Consider the following 26,190-nt stretch of genomic DNA (forward strand, 5'->3'; position numbering starts at 1 on the left):
ACAACAAAAAAAAAGGCAGATACATTTTGATAGATTTTGGTGAAAATCATCATCAATTGTTTTCAGGCACTTATATTTACATGATTATATTTTCAGTTGTTTCAGGTATTTTTATCTTTTTTTTTTTTTTTTTTAATAATACAGCTGAAGCTTGTAGAGAATATTTCAGCTAAACCTGCCAAGTGTTTCTAAAGACCATGCAAAACTCTGAGATTCTTATAATACCTTCTCAAACCTCATCAGTTCAGATTTCTCTATAATACTTCTCAGAAAGCCCCACTAAAAGAAAGTTTTATTGGTCATTTGCCCCATTTTAAGATATGAAAATCTGAGAGACTTGGGAGAAAACTAGTGCCAGCAGAGGTCTCCAAGAACCTGGTTAAATGCTCTTTCCATATAATCAGATAAAACACATCTAAGACAACCCAAACAAGGACAGCACATTTGTGTCTCCTTTGGATGAGGAGCCACAGAAAGGAGTGAAAGGATAAAATTTAAAACTACTGTATAAAAATGTTAAGTTGAGCACAGATTTGGTATGGCTATACCTAAAATTCTAATATTTCAGGTATAGATGCTCTAAAATACTGCACAAATATTCTAAGTGCTGGGCTCTGCCCAGGGTATGGCAGATGTGCGCTGGGTCCTGCAGCTCCTGTGGAGGTTATTGCGCTGCCCACAGCATCTGCAAACAACGAAGCACAGATGAGAGCTACAGAGATTTGCACAGAATCTTAAATGCTCCACGGGCAGCACTCCAAGGGGCTGCCAGGAAAGCAGCAGCAGGAGCCGCGGACGCGACACGAGCTGCTGAACACGAGGGGCATGCGGTGCTCACTGCCCTGACTGCTCTTCCTGACCTGGCAATATTTTAAGCTTGTTTATTATCTGTACCTAAGGAGATATGAAAAGAAAAGTGTTTAAACGTAGCAGGATGAAAGTCAATTTGTCATTTGGAAGAAGAGCCTGAAGGACTGCACTGAACCGCGACTCTCCTTCCTTGAGTGCAGTGGCTCTCTGGCTCAAGGACATGTGCAAATCACCCACACGGTCTCATCACTTCAGACTCCTCATTTGGGATGTGGGCACCCTCCAGAGCCAGTGTGACAGCCCAGGACTAAATCCCACCAAAATCCAGCAGAGCCCATCGCTTCCCAGGAACGTCTCTGGCCCTCTGCTGCTTTTCGGGAGACATTTCTAACTAGGTCAAGCTCTCCTTCCAACAGTTCATTTGTGACACCACCAGGCACGCTCCTCACTTAATCTTGGAGCAATACACCAGGGCTGGTTCATGCAGCAAATACGTCTGAGCCACCGAAGGAGAGCTGCCATAATATAATGAAATTTGACAGCCTCCCATTGGGGCTCCTAGCAAAGCAAGAGGAATGTGACACAAGATTTCAAGCAGGATAATTAAAAGAATTAAAATGAGGATATGAAACCAGCCCTACGTGACAATGTATTTGGGTAAAGCTACATCGCTCAACACAATGACGAGGTCTAATTGGTGACCAGTAGCACTTTGCTGGAAAAAAGTCCTTCATGCTACTGCAGTAGTGCTGTGTGATAAAACTGGAAATATTTTGGCTTTGCAAGGAGAACTTTGACATTACTGTCTTTGGTTGGAAACATCATGAAGGAAAGATGTGTCTGTCAAGAAAAAAAATACAAAGAAGCTCATAAAGCATCTGTGTGAGCTGCAAAAACAACCACATGCTAATTGCACAAAGGGGAAGTTTATAAATATAATGATGACCCTTATACATGGATATTTTTAAAGAAAGAAATATTTATCCAAGTTCATGAGAACAATCTTGAATTCATCATCAGGTGGACAGAAATAAAAATGATGGCCAGGGTTAGAAAAATATCTTTTTACCTTTTATCACCTGGCAGTCTTCACAAATGCAAAGTGGGGCACTTTAGACCAGGTATTAAGAAAGTTTACTCAAATATTCTCTTATTCCTAAAAGAAAAAAAGTCTAGAATGTACCTGTATGTGCTGTATAATTTAAAAGACAAAAGCAAGCACTGGAAAGCGGGATCAGAAATATATCCTAAAAGGCATTTGAAAATGAAATGATGCAACCAATGATGATACATCACATCAGAAATAAGTAACAAAAACGAAGAATTATGGGAGCAATGTGAGAAATAAAACCGTAATAAATCTGTATCTTTGTATTCCTCTGTGAGTTCAGAACAGCCAAAAAGACTAAAGCAAACCAGGTACTAATACATATCCAGAATCCAATTCTTGGTTGGTGTATATTGATTTCCGTGCTCCTAAGCCAATTTATAGCGGCTGATGACCTGGCACAGGCTGCGTAATTCATCATTAGCGGTGGAGAGAAGGCTCAATGACCATCCATCACAACACTCCCCCCCAAAGCATGTGGAGATGAGCCTGGACCCCAAGAAAGCCTGAAGACCAGAAAGCCAAGCAGAAGAAATAAGCAAAACATGAGGAAAATACACAACTAATTAAAACTCAAGCAAGCAGTCACAGCATACATTTTGTGCAGGTAAGCACACGCATCCTCCCGGTCCGAACAGGGATGTGGCCTCTGCAAACACAACCCATATGGCCCCTGTTCGTTAGTGCTCCTGACGATGGCAGGGCCCTGCTTTCCTTGCAGTCACTGATGCTCTAGACTGCAGCCACCCCGGGTGGCTGTGATGTGTCAGGGGTTAGGAGTTGCCTTCACAACTGTAGTCCTTCACTTTATTTCTAATTTCTAGTTTTGCTTCTCCTGACAAGGAGCTATTTTGGCAAGGAAAAATGATAATAATTGGAGCCCTTTTTCTGATTCATTTAAAAATTGCTTTCTTTATATGCAGTTCTCCTTGAAAAGAGAGAAAACACATGTTTAAGTGGTGGTTAACCAAGAGTTAAATTTGCACAATATTTGGAAACAACACAAGACTGGAGAACATTAAATAAAATTAACATAGAGATGCTTGAAGGAAAGAACTTAATTGTCAGTGTAGCTACATAGCAGGTAACAAACTGGATTTTCTACCGAGGTATGTAAATTATAATTAATAATATTATATACTCATGCTATTTATGTTAATTTTCTTGTATTTTTATCAGCCCAATGGCTCATTTGTTTCAAGTGTTTTAAATTTTCTGCAAACGGTTTGTGATGTGAGGCGGAACTGGAGCCAAGGCATACGACTCCCTGATACGCACTTATGCAAATCTCTTTTTTATACCTCGAACAATAATAAAGAGCATAATATGATTTACATTCCAGGTTGTTTTATGCTGGTCTACAGAGTGGCATAAAGCTCTAGCACGCACAAAAAGGCGGCTCCACTGATGAAAGTGGGTCTCTTTTCTCTGCAAAATCAAGGAGCTTTATAAAATACTGGTGGGACCTTGATTGGGAACGTGTTTAACCTGACAAATGCCCCAGTCATCTAAGCAAGTTCTACTGCATATTTTACAAAATGCTGCAAAGAATCATAATTAGTTACAAACAAGTCTGTTTCTTCACTAATACAGATGCTGCCATGCCAACAATTTTAGCAATCATTTCAGCTGTAATCTTCTCCTCATCTTGTCTGTGGGAAATGGGCTCAGCAGGAACCTGCCGGCTCAGGAAGGAGGAAGGATGCCCGGGATGACATTGGCCACCTGAGGCCGTGCAGGGTCTGCGCTGGTGTCACGGGCTGTTTCTCAGGGAAATTTTTCATCTTTGATTTGGCTGGGAATATTGATCTCAAAACGCATTATTTTGGTCACAGCAGCAACACATACCCACAGAGGTGCAGTCCCAGGCACTGCTGGACCACCACTGCAGGAAAGATGTGCATCCGTCCAGCTTGATGTTTCCTGGACAGGGCAATGGGAAATAACAGTGCTTCAGCTCCTTACAGGGCTGCATTTTCTTCAGTCACCCACAATCCACACAGAAAAGCGACAGGGCACACTGAAGTGGAGCTGAAGTGGCCACTTCGCATAGAAAAATATAGTTGGAAAAGAGAAGCAGTACCTGGTGACTTGCAACAAAAGCAGGGCCCTGCGAGCTGGCTGCGTGCCCGCCGGCGCCTCTCAGCCCGCGCTCCAGAAAACCTCGGGCTGGCAAGCAGGAACTTGGCCCACCAAGCAGGAACTCACTGAATCTCCATCCCAAAGAAGGGTTTCCAGACTCAACACCAAGCAGACAACATCCTCAGTGATAACGAATAAACCTCTTCTTGACATAGGTTTTCAGAAAGAAAAAGTATTTCTTTTCTGAAATTAGCTAGGGAAGGTAATCTCGCTTACTGCACTTCTGTCCAAAGCAACTGTTTCCTTTTTGCTTAGGGTATAAATCCTTGCCTGATGCAGGGTTCTGAAGTTTAAAATGTACGAGCAGTCAGATTAAAAATAGCAACAGGACAATGTGGTGCTTCTGGAAAGGCGCACATTGAAATGTGGATCTGAGCACCTTGCAGCCCGGACCTCCAGCGCAACGAGGAACCCAAAGGACACAGCAACCCGCACTATCCCACTGAGAAGAGGTACAATAATCAAGAAAATGGCTATTTACCACTGAAAATGTATTAACATTAGCACATTTTCCATCGTGTAGGACTATCTATCAAACAGGATGCACAGCACTCGGAACACGTGTCGCTGGAAAACAACCTCTCATTGGGGCACAAGGCACAGAAACGGAGGGAGGAAAGGATCTCTCACATTTAATTACCCTTTCCTGCTGTAACGAGAACATCAAACAACTCCAGTGTCACTGATATGCTAACAGAGGGAAAAAATAAACATCGATACGGGAACGGAATACAACAAAAGTCAACCTTTGCTGACAACCTCCAGGAGCCCTGGAAGACGCTGACAACGGAGGCATGGCTGGGTTATCTGCAGTGAGCAGGCAAATGTGAATTTCATTTTCTTTTTCTTTTTTTTTTGTACTATGCATAGAGGCAGATAACTCCATTTAAAAGAGTAGCACGGTTAGAGGCAGATCGTAATCTCCAGGGCGCGCGCTGTGATGGAGCATTTCACTGAGCAATGCTGCAAGTAAGTGACAAGTCTGATTTTCTGTATCAAATCCTCTGGAGTGTTCCCTTCTCCAGACGTGAACCCCTGACCCCCGAAAACAACTTGAAAAGCCTCACCAGCATTATAATCATATTTTAGCAGAGATATAGTATTTCTCAGCTTTACAAAGAAAAATGATTAAAGGAAGATACTTTCTTTCAGCTTGAGCTATTCATATCAAATATTGGTAGGAAGTTGCTTTCCAAAGAAATTTTCAGCGTCGCATGAAACTTAAGTCTAGTTGCAGAGGTAGGTTTTAGAAACCAATCCATTTGCAATACTAAGTTCTTTACAAACATAAGTTACCCTTGAAAAATGAGACACACACAGACTAGGAACTCACCACCACGAAGGTTACAGCAGGGAAAACAATATTGCAATCTATTATCTTAAAAAATATTAACTGGTAGAGGTTACACGCTAACAGCTCGAGATAAAGTCATCCCCCGCTCACCTGAAGAAAAGTAGATGCAAAGATAGTTCCCAACCTTACAAATACTCACTATTCTTTCCATAAAATCCTTAGCTGCTTTGCTGAAATTACCTGTGTGTGTGAAAATGGGCAACAGCCCTGGCTAGCGGCTGTCCTCTAGCAATGGCATCCTGGTCAGTTACTTAGGCTGTAATTCAATATATGCTCTGGTAGTAGTATAGAAAAGGCTTGATTTGCCGCTTTGTGCAGAAGGCAGGTTTGGTGCTGGGGCACAAAGACAAAACAACTTTTCTCATTTAGTTTCCACTTGGGAAAAATCAGGATAAAAATGCAGTTTGTGGTGGAGCAAAACAAAAATCTACAATTCTTTTAATTAAAATAAAAAGGGAAAATATTTTGTTTTGACCCCAAATTCTCTTCTTTACATAAAAGATTTCACTTTGCTTTTATGTTATTTAACCCATTTTTACATTCTCTCATTTTATATTTTAGTAACTTTTAGAGAAAAAAATCTTGCTATTTTGAAATGTAACAATCAAAATATTTTGAAATGTAACAATCAAAAGCCTCACAAGACTAAAACATCTCTATATATATTTTGGGAGACGGGAGGTTGCACTGCTCATCACATTGAAACTAGTTTTTGTGTTTGCTCTTTTTTTTTTTTTTTTTCTGTAGCAAATTTCCTACAAATCAAAATACATTCTTCCCATCTCTAGCATTCAACCCAGTCTTCCCATCTAACAGGAGTTGGGCCCTTAGGAGCAGTCCCGGTAGAGAAAACTGAATTTCTCAATACAGAATGACATTGCATTGACAGTCCTGATGCCAATAACATGGTAGTAACAAAACAAATATTCTTACTTGAAGGGAGGTCTTTATAGGCACAAATGTGGGGCCAGTGCATAATCTGTAACTTTCTCCTCTCCAAAAAATAAGCCTGAAACTACATGCCCAAAGCAAAGGCCATCCCTGTCTCTAAAGGAACTTTCTGTGCCTCAGAACAGCTCAAACTTGGCTCCTGCCAGCTCAATCCATTTCACCCAAGCTAATACAATGTGAGAGATGGGGCTGTTTCCAATAGAAGATTGTGGATGAGCAGACACTTCTATTAGGACTGAGAGGCACCAACACAAGTTTAAAATAGAAGGCCCACAGAGCTGAAGTTTTACATTTATATTGTGCTTGGATCGATGCCTGTAATCTAATCGCACCGGGAGCGATGTGGAGTCTCCAGGTGGGAAGGATTCTGCAGGTTAAATCCTGACTTCTTCAGCACGGGCAGCAGTTACCATTGACCCCTCTTAAAAGCAATCCCAAGCCATGTATAAGCAACTACCATTTATTAACACAACCTGGAAATGATACCTACAGCGTGGGGCAACACGTATGTAATAAATCACAAGCTGCAACCATCAAAATGCTGCACCAGAACCAGTTTTACATTTGCTGCTAGAAAGAGGCAAATAAGCTTGCGCTTTCTGCACGTTACCATGCCAATGTCCTTCCAGCAATATATTTTTGTTTTCCAACAGATCGGAGCCTCAATCAATATGCACCATTCAGGCTTTATTTCAAATTACACCCTTTCTGAGAAGTGCTGTTTGTAAAGCAAGTAATTTTAAAAATATCCCCCCAAATGACTTGCTCACAAAATATTTACTGCATATTGCATTTCATGCTATAAAACCCTCTGAATACAGGCAGTCTGCTTACCATAAAATGTCAGCTGTCCTCGTGCCACATTCTTCCCTCTCACATTTTCAGCTACGCACTCATAGAGTCCAGCATCTTCCTGCTGAAAATTGGGGATTTCGAGGACTCCACTTGATCTGTGTCTCCTGGCTTTTTGGGGTATTTGCTTCCCATCTGCTCTTCTCCAGCTAATGGTTGGAACTGGACTAAATGGGAAGAAAACAGCAAAATAAGATTCAGAGTAAAACTTGTGTCCTCTTACTGACTATTAACTCATGCCTACAGAAGCAGAAGTTTTTTTCAAAGACAAGCAGATTTGGATCCCCTGAATCTCTCCTGCAAACAGACCAACCAAGGTGTCGTTTGGAAAATTAGGCTGTAATCTTGGTCCAGCAGCAAAGCCAACCTACTGCTTAAGATGAAGCAGACCCTGTGGACGACAGCGACCCTTGCATACCTCCTTGCATTCTCCATATGTTTGGGCTTATCTGAAGAGAAATACAACATGAATCCATTTGGGTTACAGCTTAGGGTCCTGTCCTGATACTCACTTGCCTGATCAACTTGATTTTGTTTCATGGTTGAGAATGCTAGAAACATGGGGAAACTAAAGTCTCTGCCATGGTTCAGGGCAGTTTTATTAGGGTGATGTGTATGTTTATATACAGAAAAAATAAACTATATATGTATACAGTGATGCCTCATCCACACAGTGCTAAAAGCAGGAGATGCTACATTATAAACATGCTGCTTCCACAAAGTGGAAGCTTGGTAGATGCTGGTACCAAAGTAGTCCATTTTCCTGCCAGTCGTCCATGTGCATCTTATCTTGGAGATATATACTCCAACAGAGAGAGACCTGTTTTAAGTGCTCCTGGAAATAGAAGTCACCCAGACACATGTTAACAAAGAAAGTCACAGCTCTTCCCTGTGGTAGATTAAACTTTGGAGCCAAGTGAGCAAAAGTCCCCACACCCCAAGTGACAAACGCTGGAAAAAAATAGCACCTCTTGAGTAAGGTGAGCAATCAGTGCATCCCGAGAACACCACAATAGAGCAAGATAAAACTGAGCAAGCAGAGGCAGCGACACTGGATGAGAACTTACTTCCCCAAGGCAAAGCACTCCAGCTTCACTGTTGTTCCTTTCTCAGAGGGAACTGTTTCTGGGAACTGCACCTCTATTTTTGGCTCGTATTCTCCCATCACCCCTGTGAACATAAAATAGATGCTAAAGCTTGGCTGAATTTTTGCAATAAATTCGCAAGTGTTCCTGCACTAATGCAGAGCCGTTCTATACATCATTACTTGCCCAATTAATCCATTCATTTTTAAGCACAGCCTGTCGCTAACAGCCATGTACTGTGAGCTCTCTTCCCATTTATTGCCAGAGGAAAATTTGAACCACCACTCAATACCATCTGCCGAAGATTAAAATTTCTTCATGGCTCTGTTAGTTTTTGCTTTTGAATATTCAGGATTTTTGCAGGTAACTTGTAAAATAAGGGAAGCAATAACAAGTCAGGTTCACCACCTTTTAAAAAATAAAATGCGGAACAAATAGCCATTAGAAAAAGTTTTAAAAGCACTGAAGCTAATCAAGGTTTCTATTAACTTCAAGAATTTAGATGCTCAGAGATCATATACTCTTTGGCTAATTTCTTTATCTTTTACTACCCTAGTAAATCATGTTTTGCGGCAGTCTCTTTATGAAATTGTGTTTAAAAATTTGTGCACATAAAAAGGCCATTATACTCATGATAAATTGCTACATTTCTAGTCACTGCACTGTCTTAAAACCGGTACATATAATTCCACCAATAGTGATTACCAGCTAATTGATGACTGCAGTTTAGAGCCCAAGCGCGTGGCGCTGCTGGAGCCCTGCCCAGCGAGCAGGCGGCCGCGAGGGCTGCAGCGCTGCCGCCCGGCACCAACACCCGCGCGGCACCCCATGTTTCTGCGGGCAACCCCAAAACGTGGTGCCTTTCGGGAGCACGTGGCCGTGGGTGCGCTGTGCTGCTCGCTGCTGTCCAAAAAGCACTGCGTGATACTCACCTTTAGAGGCACCAAGAAAAGCCTTTTTGCTTTACTTGTCTCTCAATCAGGGACTTTTGCAGCTAAAAGTGCTCAGTATGATGCTCACACCGGATCTATCTTTACTCACTGACCTCGACGCTACCTGTTCTGCTGCAATACGTCACCGCTGCTCAGCACGTGGCTGTCAAACAAGCATTGCTGCCACACTCCGTGAGAGCAGCTGCTGCACAAAATCCCTCATCCAAAGGAGACGCGTTTGTTAAGGATATGGATACTCTCTCTCCATACGTGTCCTGGCAAGCACGTTTGCCAGGAACCCCATCTGCCAGTGTCATGGCACTCGGTGTCACGCAAAGAAGAACTACAGCACTCCTTAGCTCTCTGCACGTGCATGCTGCAGTCTGCAAGGGTTGCTTGTCATCAGTGGCATGAGGCTAAAAAAACTTGCCAAATCTTTGATGTACAAATCTAAAGAGCTCTGTGGAGTGCTTTACTTGTTGTGGCTACCATTGCAAATCCAAGCTTCACAGATTAAACTATTTAAACAGGGCCGGGTGAAATGCATTTCCGGGAAGGAATTTTTAAGATGGACAGAGGAAAAGCATCTTTTTCCTAGCACCTAATGTACTTTGCACGCTGTATTTATCATCATCAGATAACCTCTGGCTGCAGAGGCAGAGCTGGGGCTAATACTGAGCGAGGTGGCTGCCTCTGCCTATAGCCCCCCCGAGATTTATGGCCCCTCTAAGAAAATGCAGTCTGGGGAAAAGTAATGGGATAAGAGGCACCTTCTGTTTCCACAATACAGCAACAGGAAAGGAAACCTGATTTCTGTCACTGGGAGAATGTACTATCAGCTGCAAAAAGCCACTGCAAATAACATCAGGAGATCTATAACTCTGAAGCTAAGCCACCAAGCAGGCTTAGTGCGTAAAGTAGGTGCAGGCAGTGCAATAAGCCCGAGGAATGAGATGTGCTCTGCACACCTGCATCTTCCTCTCCTCACAGTACAGTGCCAGAGGCTGGCATTTTGAAGCAAGTAGTGCTAAAAAAATAAATAAATAAAAATAAGAAAAGGGCATTTTTTCAGAATGATTCCATGCAAGTAAACCTGTGACAGAAGTGACAGATACTCAGCATCAGAAGTCGAAATGATTCTTGACTCAATCTAGAAAAAGAGCTGCCGTAAGTTTAAAAAGAAATGCAAAAAGCCCCTTTCTGGACTCCCCTGGAGCAGAATGGAGTGTATGGACTGCATCCCTGCAGAGTCGCCACACTGGAGGGACGAGGCACCGCTCGGTGAACTCGAACTCTGCAGAGAGGCATGCTATGGATTCCCTGCCATTTAGCTCTCTAACTGAAATGAAATGCAGTGGGAGCATTAATTGCTGATGGACTAGCCTCTCAGCTAGTTTAAGGATAAAGTGTTGCAAAACAAATAACACATCATATAGATTAAGATAGACTACATATGTCAAAAAAAAAAAAAAAGGCCAAACTTACTTTAATTTAAACTACAGATTCTGTGTTAGATGCAATGCGGGTTCCTATATATAAATGAGATCAGAGCTGTGCATGGAAAACGGGTCACAAGAAGATCCCTAGGCCAGGAAGGAGGAACTTTTGTAAAAAGCCTTGGGGTGACAAAGGATCATTGCCTGGAATACAGCCCAATACTGCATTTCTATTACTGGAACAAACATCTTAAAAGTTATCCTTTAAACAGATGCTGCAAATTAATATGCAAATTTACTTTTCTTATCTACTCAAAAATGACTATGATACAAATCAATTCTCTGTATAAATTTAGAAATTCTCTTTTGCTTTCTTTCCACTTCTTTGTACTATTGCACAGACTACTAAAAATAGCATTAACTCTGCTGGGAAATGCAGCCTGTGCTAATAGTTATTGAAATAACAAAGTGCTTTGTTTCGCTTCTGGGCTGCATAAAATAAGCAAAACCAGAGTCTATGCAAATTCTCAAGTGTTCTTAGATCCTGAACTTGGATATTTTGCCCCTGTCCTGGCTCCCGCACGTACCGTCGTTCCTGAGCAGCAGCGGCGTGGGGGGCCCCAGCGCCTGGCTGTTGGTCACCGCGTTGGTCACCACGCACGTGTAGTTGCCTGCGTCCGACGCCTCCACCTTGGCGATGTAGAGGTTGCCGGTGTCCTGCGAGACGAAGCGCCGCTGGTCCTGCTGCACGAACGACGGGTACTCGTTGAAGATCCATGCGTAGGTGAGCTCTGAAAGCACACAGGGCAAGGCGTGAGTGCCAAAACCACCTGGCTTTACCCGGATCCCATCACTGTGGCTATAAAAACGCACGTTCAAGCCTGCACGTGGATCCAACATCTCCATCAAATCCAGTAGAAAAAAAAAATAACTTCACCGTCCTGCCACAAGCACTTCACCCTTTCTCACGTTTTCCATCCCCTTCCTTCTCTTTTGAAGGCTCTTTGAAGGGGGATCCTCCAAGCCTTGTTAGCACACCCTGAACATTTTACCCCCTTGGAATTCCCCAAACAGCAAAACCCTAAATGAAGTAGCTTTAATCTTCTATGTGACTAATTAGGTAATATTCCATTCTTCCAGCTCTTTGGAAGTTATTTGAGCAATAAAAAATAACGGACACACACATGCCACAACTGCTTGCAGAGTTTCTAAGTGAGGTTAATGCAATGTAACCCTATTATATTTGCCTAGGACGAATGCCCAAACACACTAAAAACACTTGAAGAACTATAAGATTGCTGTAGTTTTCTAAGGGAATGCTAATTATCCTAAAAAGCATATTCATAGTTAAATACTCTAATGAGTTGTAACTGTAATTGACCTCAACTACCATTAGATACTTTTGAAAATATATTCTGCCCTCGTGTCCCAATGTTTACACATATAAGAGGCTAAATGGAGAGTGTTGGCTTTTATTTCTTTATTTTTAACCACGGGATTATAAAATGCCTGCTTCGACTTTTAGGAAGATATGATAATTATGTTTATGTGGGAATATCTAATCATGATATTTACACATGTGCATCTAATTATAAGTAACCTCATGCTGATGTCAAGAGGATACTCAGCGCAAACAAGAAAGCACTTCTCAGCTGGCTTATTATTTTGTGCAAGTAATTATTTATTTATTTTTTAATTTACTCTTGGTGAAAAATTAACTTGCTGCTCCAGAAGCAGCCAGTGATAGGCAAATAACCATTCCTGGTCTAGAACACCTTTATATGTGTGTACCTCTTTGCACAACAAGTTCATATTAAAATCCCCCAAGCTTGCATAGTGTCATTAATAAATATATTTCAGAATAAGTAAGCTTTTTGACTCTTGCTTTTCTACTGGAAGTTAGTGTTATTATTCTCTGACATCCAGGGCAAGTATTTTCACTATTGGTTTATATCCATGTGTTTCTGAGCAAAAATGCTTTTAACTTGCCGAGTTCCTGCCTCTTGACTGGTGCGAACAATCATGAGCTCCATGCAAACTCCATGTCGTCAGCTCCTCTCTCTTCATTTTTAAGCTGATCTTTCCAGCCTTGTCATTATTATACATCACATTCAGAATGTTTTGAAAATTTGTGTCCTTGAAATTGAGAATGAGGTTGGAAAGCCTGGGCAAGCACACCGTAAGAGCAGAAGCAGACACGAAGTGTGCAACATAAGGAAGACGGATCATGGGGAGCACAGCGAGGTTGGGATCCTGGATTCTTTCACACAGAAGTGCCCAGTCCAGGCAGAACTGAAGTGCTCCATTTTTAGATTGCAAAACTTCAAAACCTGCCCCGAAGTCTTCTTCAGATTATACTAATTTTAGCTACACAAAGCTGAAGAACCTCAGGGTCAAAATCTTGGACAGAATAAAGAACCAACGTTAAACAGTTCTGCTTTCCTTTCACTGAAGCAACATAGCTTCCCACAAAGATACAACTGCCTGATTTACACAGCCTTAGATATATTATACATTATTGCAATATATTTAAAACAACTGGCTAATTCCCTATCATGGGACTTATGAAATGCGGAGTATGAGAAATAAAGCAGACTGGAATATCTAGAAGTGCATTTGCTTGTGTAGCAACATGTAAATAAATACTGTATCAGACTCACTTTGATTTCCTTAGAGATCTTAGTGTAATATTTATGGCTTTTCAAACTTGACGGGTTTCTTTTGATAAGGTTTCACATACTAATTGCTCTGTAAGCGATAGACAGTTCACATCCCATAGGCAATTTGTAACAACTCTGTAAACAGACACTTAAAATACAGCCGGAGACAGCTTTTGGTGACTTGGAGTGATTGAAATGTTTACAGAAGTTATCAACAAGGAAACTTGCAGCACAAAGAATGAGGAGCAACAAAACAATTTATGCTTCTCTAATTACGCATTAAACTGTGCAACCTTAAGGGGCATATTACAAACTTCCTTCTAATTTGGGTCCCTTTTCATGCAATTTTACTTAATTTACGATTCTTTTAATTCCGCCTTTAAAGCACACACAACACAGAATACTGCATGCAGGTTTCTGAGCCATATCCACATATCCACATCCCTCTTACACTGGGGAGTCCATAACTGCACCCAATACTCCAAGTGCAGCCTCACCAGAGATGAGTAGAGGGGCAGGATCCCAGGATCACCTCCCTCGCCCTGCTGACAGTGCTTCTCTTGATGCAGGTCAGGATTCCATTGGCCTTCTTGGCCATGAGGGCACAGCTGGCTCATGGTTAACTTGGTGTCAACCAGGATTCCCAGGTCCCTCCCTGCGGAGCTGCTTTCCAGCAGGTCAACCCCTAAACTTGCTCATTGATGAACAAGTTGAACAGCACTGGGCCCAGTACTGATTCCTGGGGGACACCACTGGCCACAGGCCTACAACGGGACTCAGCCCCATTTATCATCACCCTCCGGGCTCTGTCATCCAGCCAGTTCTCAATCCATCTCACTGTCAACTTATCTAACTCACACTTCCTGAGCTTCCCCTTGTGGATGTTATGGGAGATGGTGTCAAAAGGCTTGCTACAGAAGAGGTACCTTGATCTATTGAAACCCTTGCTTTGTTGATGGGTTACACTCTCAGCACAGACATGGTATGATCACTGCTGGAAGAAGGATCTCTTTTTTGCCAAAAGAACACAAGTATCCATACCCAAGAAGATAGGAAGTGCTCTAAGGGTCTAGAGCAATGAAGGTGAGAGATCAAGGAACCAGGAAGAGCATGACAGATCTGCTCATCACTCTCATACTGCAAGGAAGCCCATGGAAAAGTCCAGTTGGCCTCGAGCAAGGGGAGGTGAAGGTGGAGAGCACATCATGCTGGCATCACGAGTTGGATGTCAACAGTTTCACTCAAAGGAACGGCACAGATAAGGCAGTGAGAGGAGCACGGCTCTGCTCCTGCATGGGTTCTTTCTGGCAGGGACCCAGCCCTCCTGACTTTGCATTTTCACATTCTGATTCCTTCATTTTTCTGAAGTATTCCATGAAAAACTCTATTAAAGTCCCTCAAGCTCAGTTCCTAGAATATTTTCTGCTCAAGACAAGAAACACAGCCATAACAGTGCAAATTTTGAACCTTAAATGACACCATGTTGTGAAAAAAATCTAACTGAAAATTGAACAGAAAATCTAGTATGAGTAATTATTATGATTAGACCTTATGATGTGCAAAAATAATAGTCGCTGGCATTTTTTTTTTTTGTCATGCTATTTTGTCTTCACCTTGCTTTTGCTTTGAAGAACAAGAAACTTTTTTTTAAAATACTCTTTTTTTAAACTCTCTTCCATAAAGACAAGGCTGCCACTTAAAAATGTCTCTGTAGCTATTATGGGAAAAGCTATTAAAACATCATGATTATGGTTACCATAAAACTGAATGGAACAGTGAAATTCTGAAATTAATATTATCAAAAAAATGGGGATCATTTATCATTTTTAATAAGAACAGTGTGCTACAATACACTATATTAGTTTTTACAGGCTTTACTGAAAGTTACAGAGATTAATCCAATCATTAATGATTCCTATAATTTATGTATTATTACCTACTATGTCATTCTCAACAAGCTGAGCAGGCAAGAACCGTTATTCGGTACGAAACAAAAGAACTGCAGCATTTCCTGTAAATGTTGAAATACCAGAAATATGCTTCATTACACATGGCAAGAAGCAGATAGGAAATTAAAGTTATATGAAAAAAAAAATCCTTCATTCCTTCAGTCCAAAGCAATGCTAATGATAACTGTAGTAGTACAGCATTTTGGAAAAGCAGTAGGCATTTTGAAATCTTGAGGCATTTTGAAATGAAAGGTGAAGTTTAGGCTAACAGGTTATAAAAAATGACAATTTCAATTCAGATATGGTGATTATTGCTCTGGGAGGGAGGTTTGCGCCATTCTCCATTATGTACTTCCACAAAATTATTATTGCTATTTTATTTTGCAAACACAAATTTATTTTAAATATGGAAATTGCTCAGGTTTTCCTATTTGTTTAATTCTGTATCTCTGCTTTCACCTGTCACAGATGAGCTGCTTGATATACAAGTGACAGCAACAGCAAAGTTGTGAAAAGGTATTTTTTTGTGAAAAGCTATTTGCTTCAGCCCTCAGCTACTGCAGCATGAGGGTAGCTCTGGTGGTAGCAAAGAAATGAATTAAGCATTATGTTCCTATATGGTTTAGCATTAATGTATCTTTATCGGCCCTCTGAGTGTTAATGGGCACTGCATTTTGGTTTTCCAATAGAAAGGATGGAGCTACCCCAGCTGCATCTGCAGAGCTCCACGTTTGGACCTGTTCAATGGTCCTTTAGCATTCAGACACAACAATAATTATTTGCAATATGAAACCCTAAATGTAGCTCATAACTCCCCCAACCCCATCAGTTCATCACAGCCATTCAACCTTAAAGCTGGGGCTAGGCAGGGCTACATATGCTGCAGGGCCATGCACATTGAGAGCTGGCCCTGGACCCCTGGACTCCTCATGTATGAGCTGCAAAAACAGCAACCTCTTCTGCCAGCTCTGACAGAGGGGGACTGCTTTTTGCTCGTCTTCATCATAGTCTGAAATCTCTTTCATCTTTGAAAAGTAGGCTAAGTCTCAGAGCTGTGGAACAGCCTGCCTGCATGAGCATGCAATCAAACTGAGTGGGCAAAATCAATTAATGCATTTATCCCTTTGGAAAATTCCCTGGATTGGAGCCGTGGCATGAGTGACACAGGACTCGTGGCTCCACCAGGGCTCCTGCAAGGGGCTGGCCTGGGCTGACACGTAGGGCCAGGCAGGAGCTGCTTCTGCTGCCCTCACCTCCCTAACGTGCATCTCACACACGAATTAGACGCATATGCATAAAAATGCCCTGTTGATAGCACTGTGGCATAAACTCCAGAAAGACTCATTTTGGTGAACAGTCTGCCAGCTTGTGTTATTTATTAATTTTTTTTTAAACTCTGATTGCTTGTATTTCTTGGTGTTCAAATTTCTCAAGAGGTGCTAACAGATTGTTTTGATAGTTACAGCAAATTCGGGCAATGATAAAGTGTAACTGATGATGTGATGAGTGTCCTGAGAGTTCATTTGGTATTCTCCTCTTGCTTACTAAATTCTGCTGACTGCTTGTAGGGGACACTCATAATTTCACAATTTCACTGGGATTTGATTGCTTAATCAACCTCCTTTAGCCCCATGAATAACATTAAAAGAGCTGGAACGGAGGCTTAATGCATGGCAACATAGTGTCCGAGTGCAGTGAGAATGGGAAAACAAAGTATTACCATGGAAATGCGAATCTCCAGTGTTACCTACAATATTTTTTTGCCTTACCTCTAACCCTTAAGTTCCTTTCCACTGATTCCAATTGTCTCCAACTCAGCAGTGCAATCTTTGGCATTTCCTTGAAAACTCTGAATTCTTTCCAAGTTTTATTGCAATAGCAAAGCTGCATGGATTGCGCAGGGTACACGTTATTTTTGAGCCTAGCCTATGTCATTGCCCAGATGGTACTTCGAATCAATTTATTTTCTTTTCTTAAATAATTGCAAAAGAACGTAAAGGAATTAACCTGGAGGCAAAAATTACTCAGTAATTCTTTCCCTCACGCTCTCCATCACACGAGGCTGGTCAGCTAAGTAGCATCACTGTTTGATAATGACGGAAACGGGAGGCATATTTAGGACATTTGCTGTCAACTCTGTTAATTTGTAGCTGCTATGGGAAATAGCACTCCCACATGCCATACTCTCTGGAACCGATACAACAACCAGATCAGAATCCAAAGAGGATTCAGGAAGACTTAAAGCAAGAAGGTAAATGGGGTAATGTCCTTACAGCAAGGATACGAGGGGTTTGTGGTGGGCACTTCCCGGGTTCCTAAGGGACTCACCTACGGACCCGCTACTGAGAGCCCGGCATAGGGGCAATTCCACAGGCCACGGGTCCTCGCTACCTGAGGCCCTGTCAATAGGAGCCTCTATCTGTTGCATCTCCATTTTCCTGTATCTCTAAAATAGTTAAATATCGGATGGCTGCACATAATTGACCCAGCTTATCTCTCGCAAGCAGAGCCCGTGCCCATCAACGAGTAGCTTTGCCAGCTGCTATAGCAACTGCAAACATTAGTGACGCCGGCACTGTGCCACCGGGACGCTGACAAAGCCGCACCGCCACCTTCCTCGGGGACAGAAATCAGCAGCAGCCCTTAGCTCCCGCTGGATGGAAAATACACGATGGAGAGTCCCACGTCCCTGCAGTTATTACACACGGATAAATACACATCGCTATTTCTAAAGCTTCTGGCACCCTCCTGCCCCCACACCAATACTGCATATAAGCTGACAGGTCTTGGAAGAAACTCTGCATTTTTTTTGTCAAAGTTCATAAACTGACTTACAAAAATGTATAGCTTCGCCAATAAAACCCCTAAAGCCCCAAACCAACAGTGACACGAGCCCAGTGCACAACTGTCAAGGAGCTTCAGGAGCTGCTGAACTGGGGAGCCTCCCCGGCTGGTGTTTCACACCGCTCCAGGTCACGCATCTCTGTTACAGTTGAATATAAATCTCCTATGAATGTGAACTTTCAAAGTTAAACTCAATCCAGTATAATTGCTCCTCAATGAACAGATCTGCAGGGTGATCGAGTCCAGGCCAACTTCAGGGGCACCTTTCACTGCACCAAGGGAGAGCAGTGCACTGTAAGCCCAGAGATGGAAGGGCTGGGGGATCCACTGGCACTCGGAAGAAGGGAGTTCAGAATTCAAACTTAGGTCCTGCAAGGAACTTGGTGGCAAGTTGCCCCACAAAGCCATGCTGGAAGGAAACACCACAATCAACAGCATAAAGGTGTAAACTCTTCCCCTGCACAACTGTAGTTTATGGTGAAATAAAGATTATTGGAAAGTCTTACCCGGTACCCAACACAGTGTGCTACGTGACTGTGTCTAGGCAGCTTCAGAAAGGAACAGTGCACAAAGCACTCATGAGTGGATAAATAACTATATATTTGCTCTAACCTTTACCTCTCGCAATCATGTAACGCTGCACTTCTGGGAGCCTGGAGTCACGCTCTCGCTCTCCTGTGACACTGAATGAGTCAAGACAGTTTCACAGCTTTCCCCACTGAGCAATGTATGCTGCTCTGAGCTGTATGATGCTCTCTGCTTCTAAGCTGATTTCAATGAGGAAGATGGGGTAAAAACTAATAGGAGGTTGATGAGGTGAAAGAGCAGCATCAACATTGTCATGGAGAAGCAACTCATCTCACCCACCAGCCAGGGTGAGTGAAAAAAGATGGGCTAGAACAGAAGGGCTCGCTGCTAATTACTGAGGGCTCAACATTAAATGGGAATAAATATGCTTCAAGCTAGCTATATATATAAATGACACTTAAACTGATTTTTAGTTCTGCCCTGTGTTTTTGCACTGCAAGATTTAATCATTACTTCTATTTTCCAAGCCTGCTACACATAAAATGCTACATATATATCACCTGAAGGAATGACTCAGTTTTAATCTGTCAGTTTGTTTTCCTTTTAAAGTCAAGACAGAGCTAGCCTAATTTTTTTTTTTTTTTTGTATGCTAGCTTCAGCAAAGCTAATGGTCCCTGGGCTTGTTTTAAAACATATTTCAATGTGACCTAGCTAATCCTTTAATACCAGCTTTCACTACCTTTGATCAGCCTCTTACCGTAGCTATAAGAGATTAGATCAAACCTTTAAAAAAAGAAGGTTGGTTGTGGAGAATTTTCTTATTGCAGTGTATTAATATTATGAACAACTTCAAGGTTGAAATGTGTAGCAAATCAGTAAGGGTAGCCTGTCCTTTTCAGGAGATCTCTGCCCAGATAGGCATTTGCAGGTACTAATATTCAGTGCTGTACGACCCTTGTGTATTACCTAGGTAGTAAAAAACATTTGGCTTATATATTCCATGGATAAGCAATGCTTTGACACACACTGTCTGTAAATGATGTTACATTGATAGGCTATAATACTCCTTTTCTCTTCTGCGATGATTAAAATCCCCCAAACTTTCCTTAAGTTAACTCTCCTACAGTGCTATCTCAAAGACAGTTTTTTTTTTTTCTCTTTCAAATAAGAGACAGATTGTGGAATTATTCTCATATAACATTACAGTTGTATATGTGGATATAGGGATTAGATAACAGAAATGCCAAAGTTAAGGTTTTCATAGCAACCTTTTTTTTTTTTTTTTCCTTCAAGAACAAAATACTGCCTTGCCTGAATGCACGATGGTGCAGTCAGGACGACTGACTTAAAGGAAGATGTCTATATCCAGGGACCTGGAGAAACAAATCTGATTGCAGCAGTGGGGCTATATTAATATCGTGTCTATGCCAACAACTTACTTTCTATGATGATGGTCTCAGGAGACTCACAAGTACATCAGGTTCCCCAGCAGCTCTGCTTGAAACAGTCAGGTACGCGTTGGGGATAAGGATGGTTGCAACAGAGTTAGAAGATGACTGGGAGCTAGGCTCTCCAATTATTTTATAGAGACATCACAAGATGCTGCAATTTTTGACAACTGCCTGTTGACTGAGCTCTCTCAGAGAGGGATTTCACCCTCTGCTCACCACTCTCTGGCTATTCCACCCCTTCCAATACCATTTCCATTGGTGCTTAGTAGTGACTGCAACGTAGAGAATGAGCCACATGACGAGCTTGTGGATTGCTCCATTGTAAACATGTTGCAGGCTGACATTGATAAATAAAAAAGTCCAGTAATGTCGTGTTCCCTGCGATTTCAGTACTTTCTAAGGCTTTACTCGAAAGAGGAGCCTCTTCTCTTGGAAGAGGAAGCTGTGCTGCAGGTTCAGGTGCCCCCACATCGCTTACAGCAAATTGCAAATCCTTCTCATTTCGTAATACTCTGAATTAAAGCTGTGTCCTATGTCCCCTGTGTTCCCAACGTGGGGTCTATTCAGCTGACCCCAAAGCAGAGGCACTGGGGAGCTCCCAGAGAACATCACCCTTCAAGGGAAGATTTTATCTCCCTCCCTTTTCCCCGACTATGCTGATAAACTCATACGCATACTGAATCAGCAGTTTTAAAGGAAAGGATTATGTCAGATTAATTTTAATCTAATCTATTTCTATCTCCTGAGAAGCTTTCTCCTTCTTGCTCTTAATAATTTAAACAGTGACTGTGGTGTAATATAAAAAATAAATGACTGGTGATGCACTTTGAAATGGAAGTTACAGCTCCCAATCACTTATTGAAATGAGGGCTTCATGTGCCTGGGTCTAAGCTGAACGTGTCCGGCTCCCGCCCCTCTCTCCTGTACCAAGTTTCCCGCACTGTCCTGGGTACCGCTGCTGCTGGACACACGGATACTGCAGCAGCACTGCTTAGTGATGATGCAAAACAGCTCTAGCTCGGGCACCTTTCTTCTTCTTTTCCCCCTCAAATCCCAGGCACCAGGAACAGCTCACCTGCTCCCATTCCCACTCTGGGGTGACCCACAGAAGGCTGCTCAGAGACCCAGGATTTGGGCGAATAGTTGGACGAACTGAAGAGCACTTGGCCCCAGCTTAGCAGGGTTTTCGCTTGGTTTCCTGGGGAAATGGAACTTCTACAGCCATGTTGTCTATCCACCTCTGTCAGCACCTCTGAGCAAATTAACTTCCCACTAACCTAAAGCAAATCTGACCAAGCAGTAAAGACATATGAAGACGATTAGGTATGAAAGTTCTCCCAGTGTTCATCATAAGCGGAAAGAGGACAAGCTGTGAGTGCCTCAGTAAGGAGAAGGCAGGGATGGCACAGCATTTCTGCAGTCTCCTGAGCTGAGACAAGCCTCATTCTCATGTGAAAACAACTGGTAACTCTTTTTTTTCTCCCTCTTCTTCCCTTCTGTGATATTTTTCTTTTTTTTTTCCACTTTTTCCCCCTCTTCTTATATTATGCAGCTGGAGCTTTTATAAGCAAGTAAGAATATGAGACCTGAATTGTGCAGTAGATTAAGAAACAAAGCCCTCAAACCATCCATCCCATAGTACAGGCCATCAGCCATACTTAGAGCCAAAACATTTTCACTGTTTGCAGCCCATGAAGTGCCCATCATTGCTTAAAAAATGTTGAGGGGAGAAACTGAATGAGAATCCCTAAACTAGTCATTTCTCTGCAGAGCTCAGAAGCAGTTTTAGCTCCCCTGCAATCAGGAAAGCACTTTCTGAAAACATGTCTGGTGTCTACACTTCACTACCTACCATGCAGCAGGAACGGCTGAGATTGAGACAAAATCAGAATTGCCATCTCTCCTGTCAAATACCAAAATTTAGTTAGTTCTACTTGATTAAGCTGTGCAGTAGAACTAAAAGTTCTCTGGGCTATTGGAAAAAAAGGTAAGAGAGAACAGGGGGAAGAAAAAAAAAAACCTCTCCAACCTTTAGTAGTGCATCTCTGGTGTGAAAAGATGTGGAAATAATTCCCTGTCAAGACTGCAGCTTCCCAAGACGCCCTGCACAGGGGTAGTTCCAACAGGAGTAACAGCATGAGATTATTGACTGGAGGAAAAAATAGGAAAGAACAGAGGAAATAAAGGCTGAGGACCAGATATTGGGAAGATTCAGGTCCTAGGTCATCAGAACTTCTGCAGGGAACTCGGGCATGTTGTCAGGAGGAGATGGATCCTCTGGAAACATCAGCTGGTTTCCATGTACATCGTTATCACTTAGCTACCCCCAAAGGTCAAAGCTTACCACTTTCTTCCAGAGTTATAAAGATAAATTAGGAGAAGTGACAATAAATAAGTTATAGATGCGATGAGCAGTGAAAAGGAAAGGCAGAATAAGACTCCTCCACCGGTTCTCTGCATACACCCATCACTTCTCCCAATGCTTGGAAGGCCAAAGCTTTCACTCTATGGGATTTTCCCACAGAGGCAGAGGCAAATGTCATGAGAATGTAATTCCTTCTGCAACAGCGGGCCCAGGGAAGTCTGAAAGGAGAGCCCTCCCAAGTAAAATCCTCACTTATCTTCCCAGAGGGGGACTGTCACATAATTTATTTTAGGGAGGGATTTACAAGCTTGGGTGTTCTCCATGTTTATGGTTGTGCTGCCAATCCCCACAAGGAAAAGCTGCATACGTTTATACAATGGTATTTTTTTAATCTCTAAACTCACAATAAAAGACTGGGGATATTAGAAGATACTTGAAATAGCTAAAATATTAACTAACCTGCCCGGAACACCAAATAAATCTAGTTAAGGTGGCAGCTACATGACCCAGTTTCCTTAATTTAAATAACTATTTATTTTATTTTAGAGATAAATTTAAAAGGACAGTGATCTCAGCATATCTTTTATGGAATGCAACAAATATTCAGAGCCCTAAAAAATACGAATAATTACTTTACTTTTTGTTTTCTTTTGGCTTTTTTATTCTCTTTTTTCTTTTTGACTATCTTGCCAAATATATGTTACTATGTAACTTGCCAAATCTGATCTATAGTGGAAAAAACAAACAAGGAAAGCTAAACTATATCTGCCTTTCAAAACAAGCAATGTTTTGACCAACAGCTTTAAATTAAATGATGTTTTATATTTTGAAATGATTGTTTCTAAATATACCTAAATGTAATAAAAAGGTTTTAAAAAAACAAAATGGAACGACATACTTCAGCCAACTCAAAGCTGTCATCTTTTTTTGTTTTTCTCTTTTGGCCAGCAAGTCTCCCCCCAAATCAATTATTCATACGGCTCTTCTGAAAGGAGACAGCAGATGGTATTGATCTAACAATGCTTTGAAAATGTAAAGCCATATAGCATTGTTTTTAAGGCATCCAAATTAGAGGGCTCATCTCAGAAATGCTGAGCCACCACAATAGGTCTCAAAAAAAAAAAGCATGAAAAGTTTGTGATGCTCCTCACGGTCCCGAAACAGCCACCGTGATGCGAATAACTGATACAAGGAGAGCGTCCAGGCTACACAACAGCTCACAAGTAACACTAAGCCCCTAAACCTATGCTTTTAGATACGTAATTCTTATTTACAGTTCTCAGCAGTCCTCTCCTGTCTGCCATGTCAATAAGGTGATCACTGAAATCTCTGCTTCAGCTGATCCTCTTGATGTTCTACGTGCACTTTACACCATGTTCTCATACTATAGTTTTTATTGCCACTTCATTTTCTCTGTGGGGTTCAGAGTTATCATGGTCTGCACGAGACCATCCTTAGGCTTTTTAATTTAAAAAAAAAAAAACCAAAACAGTAGAAATAGTGATGGAAAACCCTGCACGTTCAAGGTAGCTATCTCAGGAAAATGCCTAAACATCAGATACTTTACACTACTTCTCTGTTTTATATTGACTTTGTATGGACGAGTGAATGCACAGGGAAGGGGGAAAAAAAAAAGGAAAACAAAACTTCTTGCAGAGCAGGAGCTGTAAATACCTGCACAGGGTGGACATGACGGGCCCTGCCAGGGACAGGGCCAAGAGACGACAACGCGATAGACGTGAATGTTTGATTCACTGCATCCTGGGTTTTACTCCAGCGGCTTCCTGAGCTCCAGATGAACATTTACCTCCCTAGTTTTCAGCACTCAGCAAGCACTCCATCATACCAGCGACCGCATCATTATGCTGCTTAACAAAATGTAACACCACAATGCACTGAGCTGCCAACACGGTGCCCACTGGTTGGAAATGCACTGCAAGAAATACCCAGTTCTTCATCAAAGAAGGTGCGGGGAAGGCGCCGAGGGAAAACAGCTAGGCTCATATGGTGAATCTCCCATTGATATTAACATAAGAATTGTAAAAACACATGGAGATGGCCCAATTATTCTGTGCAAGTTGTGTTTAGTCCATTTCATTATGCTGAAAATACTTGTTAATCATTTGGACTCATTTTTAGGAGCAATTGCTAGTAACATTTAAATAGTGGAGAGCTCTTTATTTAGCATCATTAAAAAGAAAAAAATCTCAACAACTAATGTATGTGGGCCAAGATAATTCTGCTCTTAGCTGCAGCCATTCCATGAGTTGAAAAGCTTCCCTTCCTTTTAAGAGATCCCTTTTTCAACGCAGAACAAAAACTGAAGTCACAAATTGAAAACCATAGGTAAAGCTGTAATGCAGAAGTCTTTCACAGACACTCCGAGGCTTCAGCACTGGTCATTAAATGTCCCCAGGCACTTTTTGCAAGGCTGATGAAGTTGGGTTTGCTGTCGTAATCACATTCCAAAATAAGTAATTGCGTTTTCTCTATCTTAATGCCACTTGCACTTTCAACTAGACACATTATTTTCCACTCCTAACCTGAATGTGTTTTTCCTGGTGCAGGACAACATTAACTAGTTGCAATGTTATATCCCCATGGTACCCTACCATGGGCTGGGAAGGAAGTGATCGCTACAGCGGTAGTTTGCAAACTCACCAAGGACCTCTTGGGATGGGAGCTGCCAATGAAATGCTTTTAGTTTCCAACAAACAGTTATTTCCCTGTGATATCCGATATTCTCATTCAAACCTCCATCTGCCTCGCACTGAACAGCAGGTCACTGTGGCCGTGGCAGGGGCTGTTGGCAAACAGCTCCTGCGACACTGGGACACATGTACTAGGCTAAGTGAAATGTAATTCTCAGGGCTGAAAAGCATTAGCTTTGCAGTTTTGAGTTGTAAAACTCACCCTTTCCAAGCATTTCTGGATTTGGCAGGAAAGAAAAGAGGGGGAGAAAGGAAGAAAAAAAAAGAAAAGGAAAAGAAAGACTTGTTTCTACTGAGAAAATTAATTCTCGCAGAACAAGGGGCTCAATCCGAAATAATTGGAACTGTTTTGACTTTCCACTAAATGTTTTATACGCAAAACACAAAACAACCACCAGTGCACTGAAGCCCACGCTCAGTTACAATACTCCAACAGTACCAATTTAGACTAATTGTGGATCTGACTTGATATAATTAAGATCATTTTCTAGCTGGAAGAGGGCAGATCATAGATGGTGGTGGTGCAGACAATCACCTCCCATCCAAACAATGCAAGGAACTAATTTCCCTTCAGCTTCTGCCTCACTGGTCACCAGCAAAGCACGGATCTCATCACCACTGGAGACACTTTCCTGTACCCAGCTCCACAAATGGGAATAAATTCAGCACCTTTCCAATTTTTTTTTTTTTTTTAAATCACCAATGAGTACATGCACACTAAAATGTTCCTCCGAATTATTTAAGCAAATGTAACACAGTTTTCAAAGCTCAATTTTATCTCAACAAATTTATCCGTGGAAATGCAAACAAGGAAGAAAGGCTGGAACTGACTCTCCTTCCCACCGCTCGCACTCACTGTGTCCCGGGTCCTGCTAACGCTGCGTGGGCTTCTCATGGCTCCCCAAAAAGGAGAGCGCTTCGTGGAGGTGGAGCGGACGAATTTGCCCGATTTCTGCCTCCTCTGTCTACTGCTCCCTGGGTCCACTGCATGGGCACTTAACACTATTTTTT

General features: G+C 42.0%; 1 protein-coding gene across 1 annotated transcript in view; it reads right to left on the bottom strand.

Moving 5' to 3' along the window:
• CNTN4 (contactin 4) overlaps positions 1–26,190 on the bottom strand; it is a 215,954-nt gene that overhangs the window by 49,689 nt on the left and 140,075 nt on the right. The window contains exons 7-9 of the mRNA XM_026035394.1: positions 11,258–11,461; positions 8,285–8,387; positions 7,200–7,384 (exon numbers count right to left, since the gene is read on the bottom strand). Of these exons, the coding sequence (XP_025891179.1) occupies positions 7,200–7,384; positions 8,285–8,387; positions 11,258–11,461 (492 nt within the window). The remainder of the gene's footprint in view (positions 1–7,199; positions 7,385–8,284; positions 8,388–11,257; positions 11,462–26,190) is intronic.

This window comes from Nothoprocta perdicaria, unplaced genomic scaffold, assembly GCF_003342845.1.
Source record: "Nothoprocta perdicaria isolate Ctin4 unplaced genomic scaffold, notPer1 scaffold_16, whole genome shotgun sequence".
In the NCBI taxonomy this organism is placed as follows: domain Eukaryota; kingdom Metazoa; phylum Chordata; class Aves; order Tinamiformes; family Tinamidae; genus Nothoprocta; species Nothoprocta perdicaria.